Source organism: Pseudopodoces humilis, chromosome 2 (genome assembly GCF_049639895.1).
Source record: "Pseudopodoces humilis isolate 2021_Gansu_Grassland_sample_001 chromosome 2, ASM4963989v1, whole genome shotgun sequence".
NCBI lineage: Eukaryota > Metazoa > Chordata > Aves > Passeriformes > Paridae > Pseudopodoces > Pseudopodoces humilis.
The window spans coordinates 8,097,715-8,111,138 of NC_142201.1; the positions used below are offsets into that span (position 1 = coordinate 8,097,715).

General features: G+C 35.3%; 1 protein-coding gene across 1 annotated transcript in view; it reads left to right on the plus strand.

The window, feature by feature from the left end:
* The window catches only part of RPGR (retinitis pigmentosa GTPase regulator), a 37,594-nt gene that overhangs the window by 12,030 nt on the left and 12,140 nt on the right, over positions 1-13,424 (plus strand). The window contains exons 4-7 of the mRNA XM_088052050.1: positions 3-65; positions 1,587-1,745; positions 3,191-3,340; positions 8,455-8,613. Coding sequence (XP_087908176.1) covers positions 3-65; positions 1,587-1,745; positions 3,191-3,340; positions 8,455-8,613 — 531 coding nt within the window. The remainder of the gene's footprint in view (positions 1-2; positions 66-1,586; positions 1,746-3,190; positions 3,341-8,454; positions 8,614-13,424) is intronic.

The following is a 13,424-nucleotide window of genomic DNA, read 5'->3' on the forward strand; positions in this document are numbered from 1 at the left end:
AGCTTTAAAACCAGAAAAACCAAAACTTGCTGTTTGTGGAAGAAACCACACTTTAGTTTACACAGGTAAGTAACCTCTATTTCATACATATTCAAGATACGTTTCTTCCTTTGCTTTCATGAAAAATTGAATTAATAATCCCAGAAATGTTGAAGAAGGAAAAAAAAAAAGAAAATGGGTCTTCTAAAACTTAGGGATTTGACATCCAGTTATTAGAATTCAGAATTTTTTAGATTTTTTGAATTTATTCTGAGCAAATGCATTTATAAACTAATGTTAGATAGTAGTTTCCTAGTAATAGACATATAGAAAAATTTCTTGCTGGCATTTGAAGTTAACAATTATGAATATTTTCTTTAAGACTTGTAAAGATTTATTGTTATTTTTATATGCATCTGTACTCAAATTTGCCTTTGACAAATAATCTTTACTAGTGTGAAGTTAGATATTTGAATAAATATAACAGAACTGAATGTTTTCAAGTCTTCAAATTTTGTTGCATATTTGGTTATACAAAATAATCTGCTATTTCAATGACAAGTTGCTTTATTAAGCTATAAATAAATAAACTGTAAATTTAAACTTAAATTTGTGGAGATACAGCATACAGAGAATTTATGAAGATTCTTGTCATGCTTCTATGATTTATGTAATGGAATAGCCATCTCTGTGGTTGCAATCCTTTAGCTTTCAGTAATGTTGTAAAGAGGATTGTTTGATTATTAGGAGGTTTATATATGTGGAGACCCTGAACACTGTAAATAAGACTGTTAGAATAAAATGGAACATATTAATAACAATCAAGTATGCAAGGCTGCACAGGGTAAATATTAGTCACCTTTGGTGAACACACTGGCTAGATAATTTGTGGCCATTTATAAATTACATGTCAGTTTATTTATCACATTTCTGTCTGAGTTTGTGGTAATAATAGGCTGTATCTGTTTCTTCATAGATAAGCACTTTAGATGTGAAACATACTAAAATTAAAAATATAAATCTTGAAGTTCTTTAAAGTTGAAGATATCTGTCATCAGCGTTAAATTCAAGATTACCTGGTTAATTAAATTGGAAGTTATTTAAATATTAAAATAAGTAAAATATTTCTAATAAAAAACTAAGTAGAAATATATTTCATTCACAGTACTCAAAATTGTCAAGTCATTAATTTATTTAATTTATATACTAATACAGCTGCATTTTTCTTGTATGTGACATCATGCACCCTTTTCCTCCCACTTTATCTCAAAATATACATTATTTGTGGAAGGAGCTGCTTTTAGCTGCCAGGGCTGCTGGTAGTCATTTTCTCAGAGCTCTTGCAGAACTTCCAATCACATTTATTTTTACATCAGTCTCCAGAATAGTGGGAAATGCAGTCTAAATACGTGTAAGGCCTTTAGGAAGTTCTGCTTCAAGTGTGTGCAGGAAAACCTTGCTAGCTACAACAGAAACTGCTAATTTCAGTTGGAGGGTGTTTCAGGGCAATAGACCCTAACATTTTTGTGATGTTTTTTCCATTGAAAATTAAATTACTTGCTCTGGTTTCTTCTTTCTGTGTATTACCTGTGCTTTTCTGTATGCAGAAAAAGGAAATGTTTATGCTGCTGGAGGTAACAGTGAAGGCCAGTTGGGATTAGGTGACACAGAAGAAAGGACCACATTTCATTTAATTAGCTTTTTTACCACGCAGCACAAGATCAAGCAACTATCAGCTGGATCATACACCTCAGCAGCAGTAACTGGTGAGAACAATTGCTAATAAAATATATTTATGTGTGTCCAAGCTGGTTCCAGGAAGACATTTTATCCAGCATTCTGTCTGAATATGTGGGTGCATTTTCTATCCTCACTATTAGCCACAGTCATTTTTTGACAGGCAATTGTGTATTTTAGCAGTCTGGTAAGGGTTGTGTGTCTCATTAACTTAGAGTTTTTGTGAAAGTTTAGTAGAAATAATTACAGAGGAGGAACAGTATGAATAGCCTCAAAATGGAAAAAAAAAAATCTTCAGTTTATTTCCAGGGAAAGCAGTTACAAAACATGAATCCTATGAAAACTGAGCATCTCTAATTCCACTTGTTACTGCAACTATTGCTGCCCACTGGTACAGGCTGCACAGCTGTGTCATTCCTTACAAATTCTGGGAGAGGTTGGGCTTCCCACCTATTTCTCAGGTGGAAGAATTATACCAATTATATGCCACAACATGCTGAAATCCACACAGTTACAATACTTCCAGTCACTGGGTGGATGGTCCTTTATTACCCTATAATGTAATTTTTCAAGTCTTGCTGTAAAGCAGTTTTTTCTGTACCTGTTCAGGGTAAGTTATTGAGGCTGTAATTTCAGAACTTGAGATAGATGCTAGTCTGCTTGTTTGATTTTTGGGTTTTTTTATGCCAATTGCTGACATTCTCCTGAAATTTTTAGTTTTTTAGGACAATTTTGAATTATTTTAGCTCCTAACACCACCTCAGTAGAACTGTAGGTGGTACTTTTTTATTCACAACTTATTTCCCACAAATAAGAAATATGCATAGAGAAACCTTATCTCTTCTAGAAGAATCTAGAGACTTCTCATGTTGTTCACCACCTTTTTTGGTGTTTTTGTTGTTGTTGTTTTTACTGTTGCCATTGGTCTTTGTTTCAATAGAAGCTGGACTTAATAAACCTCTACTGTTGTAGTTTAAGGAAAGCAAAGTGAAGCTGGTCAATACAACCACCTGTGAGGAGAACTGAAAGATAAGACATGAATTAGTGGAATGCCTTCCAAAGTCAGAGCAGAGAATAAGTTTGGAAGAATGAGAAAGGGGTGACTTGCACCTAGAAATGAGGAGATGCCTCAAATTCACTGTAATATTTTCATACTGACCTAAGGCAATTGAATTGTCTCACTCAGTCTTTCTCTTTCTGAAGGAATGTTTTTTCCATAGTACTCTTTCTGTTGGTATTTATGGCTAACATTGGTTGACATGCAAATGTTCTGGGTCACTTTTGAAAAGCTTAAGGAAAACCCTCTTATTTCCAATTCCTTTTTTGCATTGTGCTAAGCTATCATTTTATACCCTCGAGATCATGACATTCAGTAGTATCATATAAAGAGTTTCTGAAGTACTCTTCAAGAAATGGATTCATTTTTTATTAGTTTTTGTTTTAAATCTATTAACTATCCCTATCTTCATTTTAGAGGATGGGAAGCTCTTTGTGTGGGGTGATAATTCAGAAGGTCAGATTGGCCTGGCCAGTGAAGCCTCTGTCAGTGTCCCCTGTAAAGTGGATATTGGAAAACCTGTTTCCTTTGTATCCTGTGGATATTATCATTCTGCCTTGATTACAGGTAAGAGAATAGAGGTTAGTGGAGACAAAACAGTGGTTTTGAAATAGTTGTTTGAAGCTTGATACCCTATAGTTGTTAAAAACTGCCATGTGATTGAAAGCCTCCTATGTAGTTTTTTATCACACAGAGAAAAAACTTGCAGTTAATTTTATGCATTTGCGCATTGTTGTGCAAAAGTATATTAGAAAGAATGAAATATCAGTTTGTTTTCATAAAGATTATTGCATATATTGTGGATTAAAAGTATGGTTTCAAAACACCAACTTTTTTTGAGGTTATTTGTTTTTATGATCAAATAATAAACTTCATCTTCTCTAGAAATATCAATATTGAACTGAGTTGCTATGTTATGAGAAAAATTTAATCTTGTTCGAAGTAAAAGATTGTTGTCCAAGTTTGTTGTTTGGTCTTAAAATTTATGTTTTGAAGTCAGTTAAACTGACAGTACGTGATACGAGGAGAAGCAATACTACAGTGAGCTGTTGTCTGAGCTCCAAACCAAACCACCTCCCTATTGCTTTCCACCTCTTTCTTCCCAACTCTCCATTGGTTTCCAAAGTGAAGATTCCACTCATCTTTTAATAATTCCAGTATGGATGAATTATCAGCCAGTGTTGATGGCATTATGTATGAGCAGCTATGAATTCCTCTCAGCCATATAGATTTACATTATTAAACTTTACTGTTTGGTCCCCTTAGAGTAATTAAAGATTTCAAAGGATCGATAGTTTTGATTGTAAAGCTTTTAATGGGTACCCAGGAGCTATTCCATCAGATACCTTTCCCAGATTACTTGATAAATGTTACTTTTCCACATACAGTACCTGTATTGCTCTCTGAGAACATGCTATTAACAGAATGAGAGCTTGCAAGAGCTGACAAATATTAATTAGGTGTTATGCTAGTAGTGTGCATCTTTTATTACAGGTGCTTTATTACAGTAAATGAATTCAGTGTCTGGGACTGATCAGGACCTCAGCACCTGTTAGGAAAAGTACAGCTTCCTGGACTCAAAAAAAAATGAAGGGGAAAAAAGATGTTGTAGCAATGTGTGTATCTCTGCCTTCAAGCCAAAAGCTGAAGGTCCAGGAGTGTAGCAGGATATCACAAAAGTTCTCATTAGTAGAAGGGTTGAGGACGAACATCTAAGAGTAAAGAGAGATCAGTGTGTGCCAAGTCCCCTAAGGAAGTGGAAACTTTTAATGGAAGGGGATAAGAAAAAAAGACTTAGGCTTGTACCTGGTTAAGAAAAATGGAGCTTCTTTAAATATTAATAGGAAGAATGAACTGGTTATCACCTATGACAATGAGTTGCTAAACCTGCTACTACTTAAACAGGCCTGAGATGGAAAATCTTAATTTTCAGACTTAATATCTGCAAGTCCTACATGAATTGGGTTCAGTCTGTCACTGAAGCTACTAACACACACGTGACCTTCTTTGTGTGAAGGCATACTTTTTTTATTACTTTCCTTTGGCCCCTTTCCAACAGTTTTCTTTGACTGATACTTCAGCTGCTGTAACAATTTAGTATTGGACATCCAAGTACTTTTGTAGAATTGATTTTTTGTTGCACTACCATCAGTGTGTATCCACACAGTGTTTAAAAATTAACATTAGACATTTATTCTGAATATACCATAGTCAGAGGATGTGTTACCAGTTATTAGAATACTATAGAATTACCACATTTTGATTTTTAGACATCAAATAATACACTGTCTTTAATAGTGTAACATACTTGCAGGATTTAAGACTTGTTATGAAATGCTGTCAGACTGAACTGATGAGCACAGCACCATATGGCTCCCTCCTTAATATGTTTGCTTTTGACATAAGGTGTGCACTGGCTGAAAAACCTGTTGAGAATACAAGCATATCTAACTAAAACTGAAAACTAAAAGGTGGCTCATGAGGACATAGAAAACATAGTGTGGACACAGAGTGCCCTCTCCAGGGCAGGATGTTCATTAATAAGAGAGTATTGAATAAAAAAGTGGTGAAGTATGGATTCCAGGTTGTTTTTTTCTTCTTCTGAATTTTTTATTTCTTTGACGTTGCTGGGTTGTCGAAGATTTTTTAGTAGACTTTTATCTTTAAGGTGTTTAACTGCTATAAAGCCAAGAGCAATGCCTCTTATAGTTCCAAAAGTATGATGATGTCACTCTTCTTCCTTCTGCTTTCTAGGATGCCTTCTTTGCAGACAGTAATTTAACTGCTGAATATGTGTCACCTGTATTCTGCCGTGTACACATGGAATCCACTAATGCCAAAGTGGTTGTAGAATAGAAGAACAGAATAAATCCTGAATATTTTAAATTAAAAAAAAACACTTCAGAAATTTACAGGCAATGGCTAACTCAATTCCATATGCAAATATCCTGGTTTAGGGCAAATTTGGGAGAAAACCTCCAGTGGGGCTCCCCCCGGGAAGCAAACCCATGTGGCCCTTTTCTCCCACCCCCCAACCAGTTCGGGAAGAGAATTCGGTGCTTCTTTTCCACTCACTTTTACTCTTAGATGGAATTTTAAGAATACAAAACCTGTGTCTGGGTTAGGTGGACGAATGGGGATACAATTTAACATCGTAATCAACCCAGGACAGCAAATTAGGAACTAGACTGATTACTCAGTTCATATTTGAAAGATGATTGTTTGCTCCCTTTCCCTCTCCTTTGCATTCACCAAAAAGAAGTTCTTAGTCTGTAGCTTCCAGCTCTCTTTAGGATTTTTTCATAGTGTGTTTTCCTTCCTTTTTGCAGGCTTTGGACATTGTGTGCCCCTATTAGGGTTATGTCTCAAGCAAATCAACAGAGAAATAAACTGCTGGGAAAGTGTAGCAACAATTTTGAGCACATACACAGATCTTCACTTGACTTTCATTTGACTACACACTCAGGAGGGGACAATATTTCAGGAAGCATTAAGCTTGCAGGCATGTACAGCTCATTTGTTCACTGCAGGACATGGAGAGCAGGGAAAGCTGATGTATCTCACCACTGCCCTGGGTTCTGCAGCAGAATTAGATTTTTGGATACAGAAAGGAATTGAATATATTAGACCCCTTCTAGTGTTTCCCCTGCCTGAATTGCAACTGTAATCAACATCAGGATAGATTCTTATTGAGACGATGTCTTTTCATAGTTTTTCAGGTTCTTTGAATTCTTTTTTTTAATGTATTTTGTCATTATTTTTAAGGACTGGTTTAAGAATCATTCATCCCACAAACACATGCTCTGAATTTCACTGTTTGAGAGTTTTAAACAATTTGGTCTTAATAAATATTTATTTTTGTCTTCTTCATTTATTCAAGAAATTCTAGTGTTATCCAATTCTTCTGTCCACTCATTTTTGTCTCACATTTACCACCAGCCAGGTCTCTTATCTACTCTCAAATGCACATTTGCCTTTGAGGGACATTTTCCATTCACTTGTCTATTTTCTTGATCTGCTCCTGTGATTTGAAGTTTTGTGATACAGAAAATGTGCCACATTAGGGAAAATTCAACATGTGAGAATGTGACTCATATGAGAGTAGAAAATTAAATAACCAGGTTTTGTTGTGAACAGAGTGTCCTTAAAATTCAGGTGTACTGTACACAGTACATCATGTCCTCAGCGCACATACTGCACTCAAAATTTATGTGTTTGACTGGGTTCTGTTTATGCTTGATTGCTATTTTTCATAGTCTTTAGACCACTATTTGCCTAAAAGGGATGTGTAATGTATTCAAAAATTGCTTTGGTAAATGGTTTTATCTTTGTTAGCTGGATTATTAAGTGGGAAAAATGTAATGAACTTGATTAGTTTGGGAGGCTTGGCCATTTGAATCTCTAATCCTCTTAATTAGATAGATTGGATTAATTTTTTCAGTGCAATAGTGTTTAAAAAGAACTGCTGGTCTCTTCAAAGAGAGCTGCATAAGTAGTTATCTCCCAAGTGCTTTTGGGGTTTTTAAAATTTGTTTTTTGAAATATATGGCTGATCTAAGAGTATTGAAAAAATACTTACCTTCCGAAAAATAAGGGATTCTTTTTGTTGTTTTTACTTGTTTGTTTGTTTTTTTCTTTCTTTCCACTTAGAATGCTTAATAAAATCTCTTTTTGTCAGCAGAATGTTTTGGTTACAGAAAACCTCACATTGCAGTTGATTTTTATCTTTTTAATTGGGCTACTGTTTTCAAACAGAAATTTGATTCTGATGCAAATACCAGCAAAGCATCAGCCTGTTCAGAGTATTTCTGCACATAGATGTAAGAACAAAATCTGAATTAAAACAGGAAATCAAACTGAACAGAGAAGCCTAAACATGGTCCATAGGTTTGAAATTAAATTAAATACACTTTTTTGCAGCTGATGTAATTTGCTTGTTCTTAAGAAGCACACACAGATTGAAATGACTGAAAAAAAACTCTTAGAAAAGAGGTATAGAAGAATGTCAGAAAGCCTTGAGAAGATAAGGATAAGGGGAGATCTCATTTCTGTGTGTCAGTGTCTGCAGGGAGGGGACAGGGGATGGAGCAGGCTCTGCTCCTGGGACAAGAGGAACAGGCATGACTTGATGGCCAGGAAGTTCCACCTAAACATGAGGAAGAAATTCTTCACTGTGCAGAGATTGAGAACTGGAACTGATTACCCAGAGAGGGTGTGGAGCCTCCCTCACTGGAGATATTCTAGAAATGACTGGACACAATTCTGTGACATGTTCAGGGATGACCCTGCTTGAGCAGGTTGATTTTCCATCAAAATTCCACATAAAATTATTTTCTGTTTCAGTTCAAATTCTTACAAGCAACTTCAGTTGACTTAAATACTGATTACAGAGGGAATTGCCAGGATGTATATGATTTTGTTTTTCCCATAGCTACATTCCTTGCAGGCTAAATATTGTGATAAATATGTGAATTTGGAGGGGACTAAAATCTAGCACCTGTGTGTCCCATCAAAGCAGAGTGCTTTTCACAGTTGTTTGGGCATTATGCAAATATGTTCAGCTCTCCTGTAATGTTCATACACTTTTCTGTCTTTATAATTTGTGTCTGCAGCAGCCTTGACAACCCATCCTTTCTCCAGAGTGTGTGAAGGAAACAATTCTGTGTTTTGTATTTTCACAGGAGATGGTGAGCTCTATACTTTTGGAGAACCTGTGAATGGGAAACTGGGATTATTCCCTGAACAGCTGAAGAACAATAGAGTTCCACAGCCTGTACTGGGAATTACGGAAAAGGTTAATAAGGTTGCTTGTGGTGGAGAACACACTGTGGTGCTGACAGGTATGCAATTTAACTGGCTTTTCTTAAAATGTAATTTAAACTCCATTAACTAAAGAATTTACATCTCACTGAAATACTGGATGCTGATCCTAACTGGAAGAGCATTGTACACCAAGGAGGTAGAAATCCATGTGTCAGGCAGCCAGGGCAGGCCTGTGCTGCACTGCCCATGTCCCTTGGCTACAGGATGAACTTGGCCAGGTGATTTTAACAGAGGGGCTTCCAGGCAGCTCCTGGTTGACACCACTTGCCTGTCCTTGCTTTTATTTGAAACTTTGGCAGCAAGTTCCCATGTGGATTTTTTTTCAGTATAAAATGAGGAATTTTTCAGTATAAATGATGTACAAAGTGTTTTTGGATGTAAGAGCTCAAACTGAGGTAACCTTCCATGGATAGGATCTGCACAGCATCCTGGGGTGCTTTTCAATTCCACATAGCTCAGGATTCCCAGCCTCTGATGGGAGAGAATGTTATTGATCCTGTGTTCTTTTTCTTTATGGTCTTAGTTCCAATAAATAACATTTTAAGAGAACTTTACATAGGCTGAGTGCATTTCTTACTGGAATTGTAATAAACCAGCACCACCTGGTACAACACAGATGATTGATGTTTCTTTCCTCTAAGGAGCTTGAAATTGTTATTGCAGTGAGAGGGAAATTCTAGAGGAAAGCTTCCATTCTATAGTAAATTTAAATGCTCTTGAATATTTAGGAAGGTATGTAGGAAGTCACTTTTCAAGTAGCTTCACTATCTACTGCATGCCTGAATTAATTAAATATCTCTTATTGTGATACAGATTCTGCTTGTGCCTTTGAACAGAATTTTTAGCATAACTATGAAACTAATACATTTGACATATTGTACAGATCAGCAACTACAACTGTTACATATTAGTTTACAGGGTATATATATATATTATATGTAGTACTTGGAAAATGCTGTGTTGCTGAACTGTTAAATAGTTGTCTGCCAGTGGTGACTTAGCTTTTCCAAGGTATATGTGCAAAGCAGTGCCAGCCATTTTTTTCCACAAATTCTATCCTGACCTAGAGTGATGTAGAATCAGGAAAGGTAAGTTCAGCTTTGCTGAAGATAGTTCCAAAAATATCAGCTTCAGCTTGTAATGAATATAGTATGTGCAAAACTGTATGGCCTGTAATTTTTTTTCCTGCCAAAATTAAAAAGCTGTAAAGCCAAGTTGCATGTATAGGTATCAGTCCTTAAATCTGTATTCTGAAGGTTCTCTATTAGTTGTCATATATATTTTTCTTGACAGTCTTGTGATGTGCCTTCAAGGTTATGCAGCCAAACTTTCTAAAATATGAATTGAAAATCCAGCTGAGGGAGATTGTGAGTAATATGATTTGGTGTTGTACTGCAAGCCGTTGGAAGGCTGGGAAGGATTATGTGTAGTGAGTCAAGCTGCAAGATTCTGGGTTGGTTAAAACTCCTTTGGGAAAACTGTGAGGAGGAAATAGCATTAGCCAATTCAGGAAATAATGTAAACATTTGTCTACATTTCAATGCCTTTGTCTCCCTTCTTCCACCAAAATACAGTCTTACCCTGGCAGTATTCTATGTCCCAAAATAAATTTCTTTAGGTGAAATCAGGTAATCGTTATTCGTGAAAAAACTGCCATAAATTTGGGACCAACAAACATATAAATCACAGCATTATTTTATTATTTATAACATGAAGTTTTGTAGAAAGAATTTTATTATCATTACTGATTATTTTTTAACCATAAATCGTTCAACCAATAGATATTTTAACTTAATGGCATTTCATGTGATAAAAAATCATTATAACTAAAGGCTGTTAGAGAGATTTAGAAGAAAGATACAGACCTGGATGCCATCATCATTATAGTGAAATCTGTACAAGAACTAGAACAAAAAGAGGAATATAAATGCCATAGAAAAAATGCAATGAAGAAAATACTGTAATAAGTATGTATGTATGTAATATTTACTTGCTAATGGAAATAAATTCTTTAGTCAAAGATAAATAAGAAATTTAGTACTGGCTGAGCTGGCAGCTGATGGTCAAAGTGTTGAGTGCCAGATGATCTAGTTGAGTCACAAAAAGAGGAACACTATGTCCCCCCCAAAAAATACATTTCCTAAAGATTAATAACTGTGATAAGAGTGAAAAGTCAGATTTTTTAAAATGTAATTCAGCTGTTATTAAATAGGTGACAGATGTGAACTTCTGACTAAGACCATTTGAGTGAAAGAGTAGAGGACAGTAGAAATAGTGTCTCAAATGAAAGATACTTTCAGTAGTCAGAAGTGTTTTCATAGAGAAAATTTTCTGACTCCAAGCAAAATTTGAGGAAAAAGTTGTGAAGAAAGGTAGATATGTATACTAAAAATTTGAAGTGAGTGTGACATACATACATTAATGGTTTTGTATCAGAAACTTCACTTGAAATGAGTCCTAAATTGCATCTTGAGGTGAAGTGGTGTGACCAGAAACTGAGAATTCTGATATTATATCTTTAAAGAGGAGAAGAGACATTTACATTTAATTTACATGAAAATGAGCTTTTAAGCTCATTTTTATAAATTAAGAAAGTAATACAATTTTGAAGAAACTCTGAATTTCAAGTGTCATCCTCCATGAAAATGGGTGCTGCTTGCATTTAGTAACACAATATATACTGATGTGGTTTACATCCTTTCAGGGTCTTTCCAATTTTTAAGGACATGACATTTCAGTCTCAGGAAATGAGAATTGAGTGTGTGACTATTGAATATTCCTCTGCTTCATCTATCTCATTTAACATCATGAAAACACAAGAGAAAATGTCATACGGAAAAAAACTGTTACACATCTTGGCTCATTTCTCGACATCATTTCTACTTAGAGTTTATCAAATTAGAAGAAAGCATAATTCAGTTATCTTACAGAGTACAAGGCCAGTTTCTTCCTGACTCTCCTGTGTGATTAGTATATTCCAAAGCACTTCATTTGATTTCTTTTTTATGACAGTTATCTATTCTAGTGGTAATTTTGTATGGTGAGAACCAGTGTTATCTGGGTTAATTTATCAAGGTACTGTTTTTGGAATCTGTACAACTATCAGAGTAAAAGGTAGAAAGTGTATATTAAAATAATTCTTCAAGTATTTTTTCTCTGAAATTTCAGAATGATAAACTCAAGTATTTTTTCCAGAGAACAAGAATTAAATTGTTGAGAGCAATAATTTAGGGAAAAGCCCAATTTTTAAAAGATTGGTTTTAGAAACATTGTGTGGTATTGGAAACCATCTTCTTTACAAGCTTTATTGTTACCTCTTCCTTTAATATTTACAATTATTCTAGACAATAAACAGAATTACATTTAAAAATTCTATCATGTATAATCTTGATAGCACAAAGCTATTCATTCCATGGCAGTCAGTCAGCCAGTCCAAGAAGATCCTGTCCTCATCCCAGAAAAGTTCTCTCAGAGACTGAAAGAAATGCACTGACTACCCCCAATGCTTGCAAGTGCTTTCTGCTGCAAGTGAAAGCTGTTGGTGTCATCACTTTCAAGTGAAATATGGGACAGCAGCATTCCCAATTTGTGTGCTTTTTTCAATAAGGTGTTTTAAAAGGTAGAAAAATAATAAATGTGGATCTAGAAATGGAAGAAGAAGAAACAGATGATTTGGAGTGGCCTTAATATCTTGCAGGTTTTTTTCAGATGACGACAGATCCTCTGGGAATGATTTTTTCTGTAGTATATATTACTTCCTTTCATTCTCTGAAAAGAAGGAAAGCAAAGATAACTCTTCAAAGGAAAAAGTGAAGCGGGTCCTTGGGAATAGAACATTTGACATAAGAACATTAGTGCATTAGTATGTAAAATGTTGGATTTTTCATCTTCTGTCTCAAGGTCTTTTAAAAAGAAAAGAAAACCAAGGCACCCTTTTGAAAGAGGACAAAAAGGATGTAAAACCTCTACCTTTTTCTGGCAGAACTCGCCATTCATACTATATAGGATTATTAGATTTTTCAAACCATTCTTAAGTCTGTATACTATTTATACAGAAATCCCCAAATCCAGTTACTAACTCTGGTAATACTGAACATTGTGTTGACAGTTGATTTTTTACAGTAACATTTTTCAGCATAAGCTGTTTAAAAATAAAGCTATTGTGAGAATGAATAGTTCATTGGCATAATAGTTAGAGTAGAAGTAATAATAATAATAATAATAAAAATAATGTTCAAGGGAAATGAAGAGCCTGAAATGACAGGAAAAGGGGGAATGGCTTCAAACTGACAGAGAGTAGGTTTAGATTGGATATTAGGAGGAAATTCTTTGCTGTGAGGGTGGTGAGGCTCTGGCACAGATTTCCCAGAGAAGCTGTGGATGCCCCATCCTGGCAGTGTTCAAGGCCAGGCTGTTGGGACTCTGAGCAACCTGGGATGGTGAAAAGTATCCATGTTGCCCATGACGAGAGGTCAGAACCAGATGATCTTTAAGGTCTCTTCCAACCCAAACCATTCTGTGTTCCTATGGTATAAGCTTACCTCTCTGCTTCCTTTTTAGTTCTGTGGACTTTTTAACATCATCTGTAGCCTTAGATACATAGGAGGGAATACATGATTCTGAAAAACATTCTTTGAGCTCGCACAGTTCTGTCAGCAACGACATGTTTTAAAAAATAATACAAAAGCTATATAGGTTTTTGCCTAGAACTATTTTATTGAGAGTGCAAATGGTCATGGAGATTACAAAAGATGCCTGCAAAGATGGAGGATAACACAGTTACAGGGAAATATTCCTGTTCTTCCAAAAAGGGAAATAGGAAGTAAAG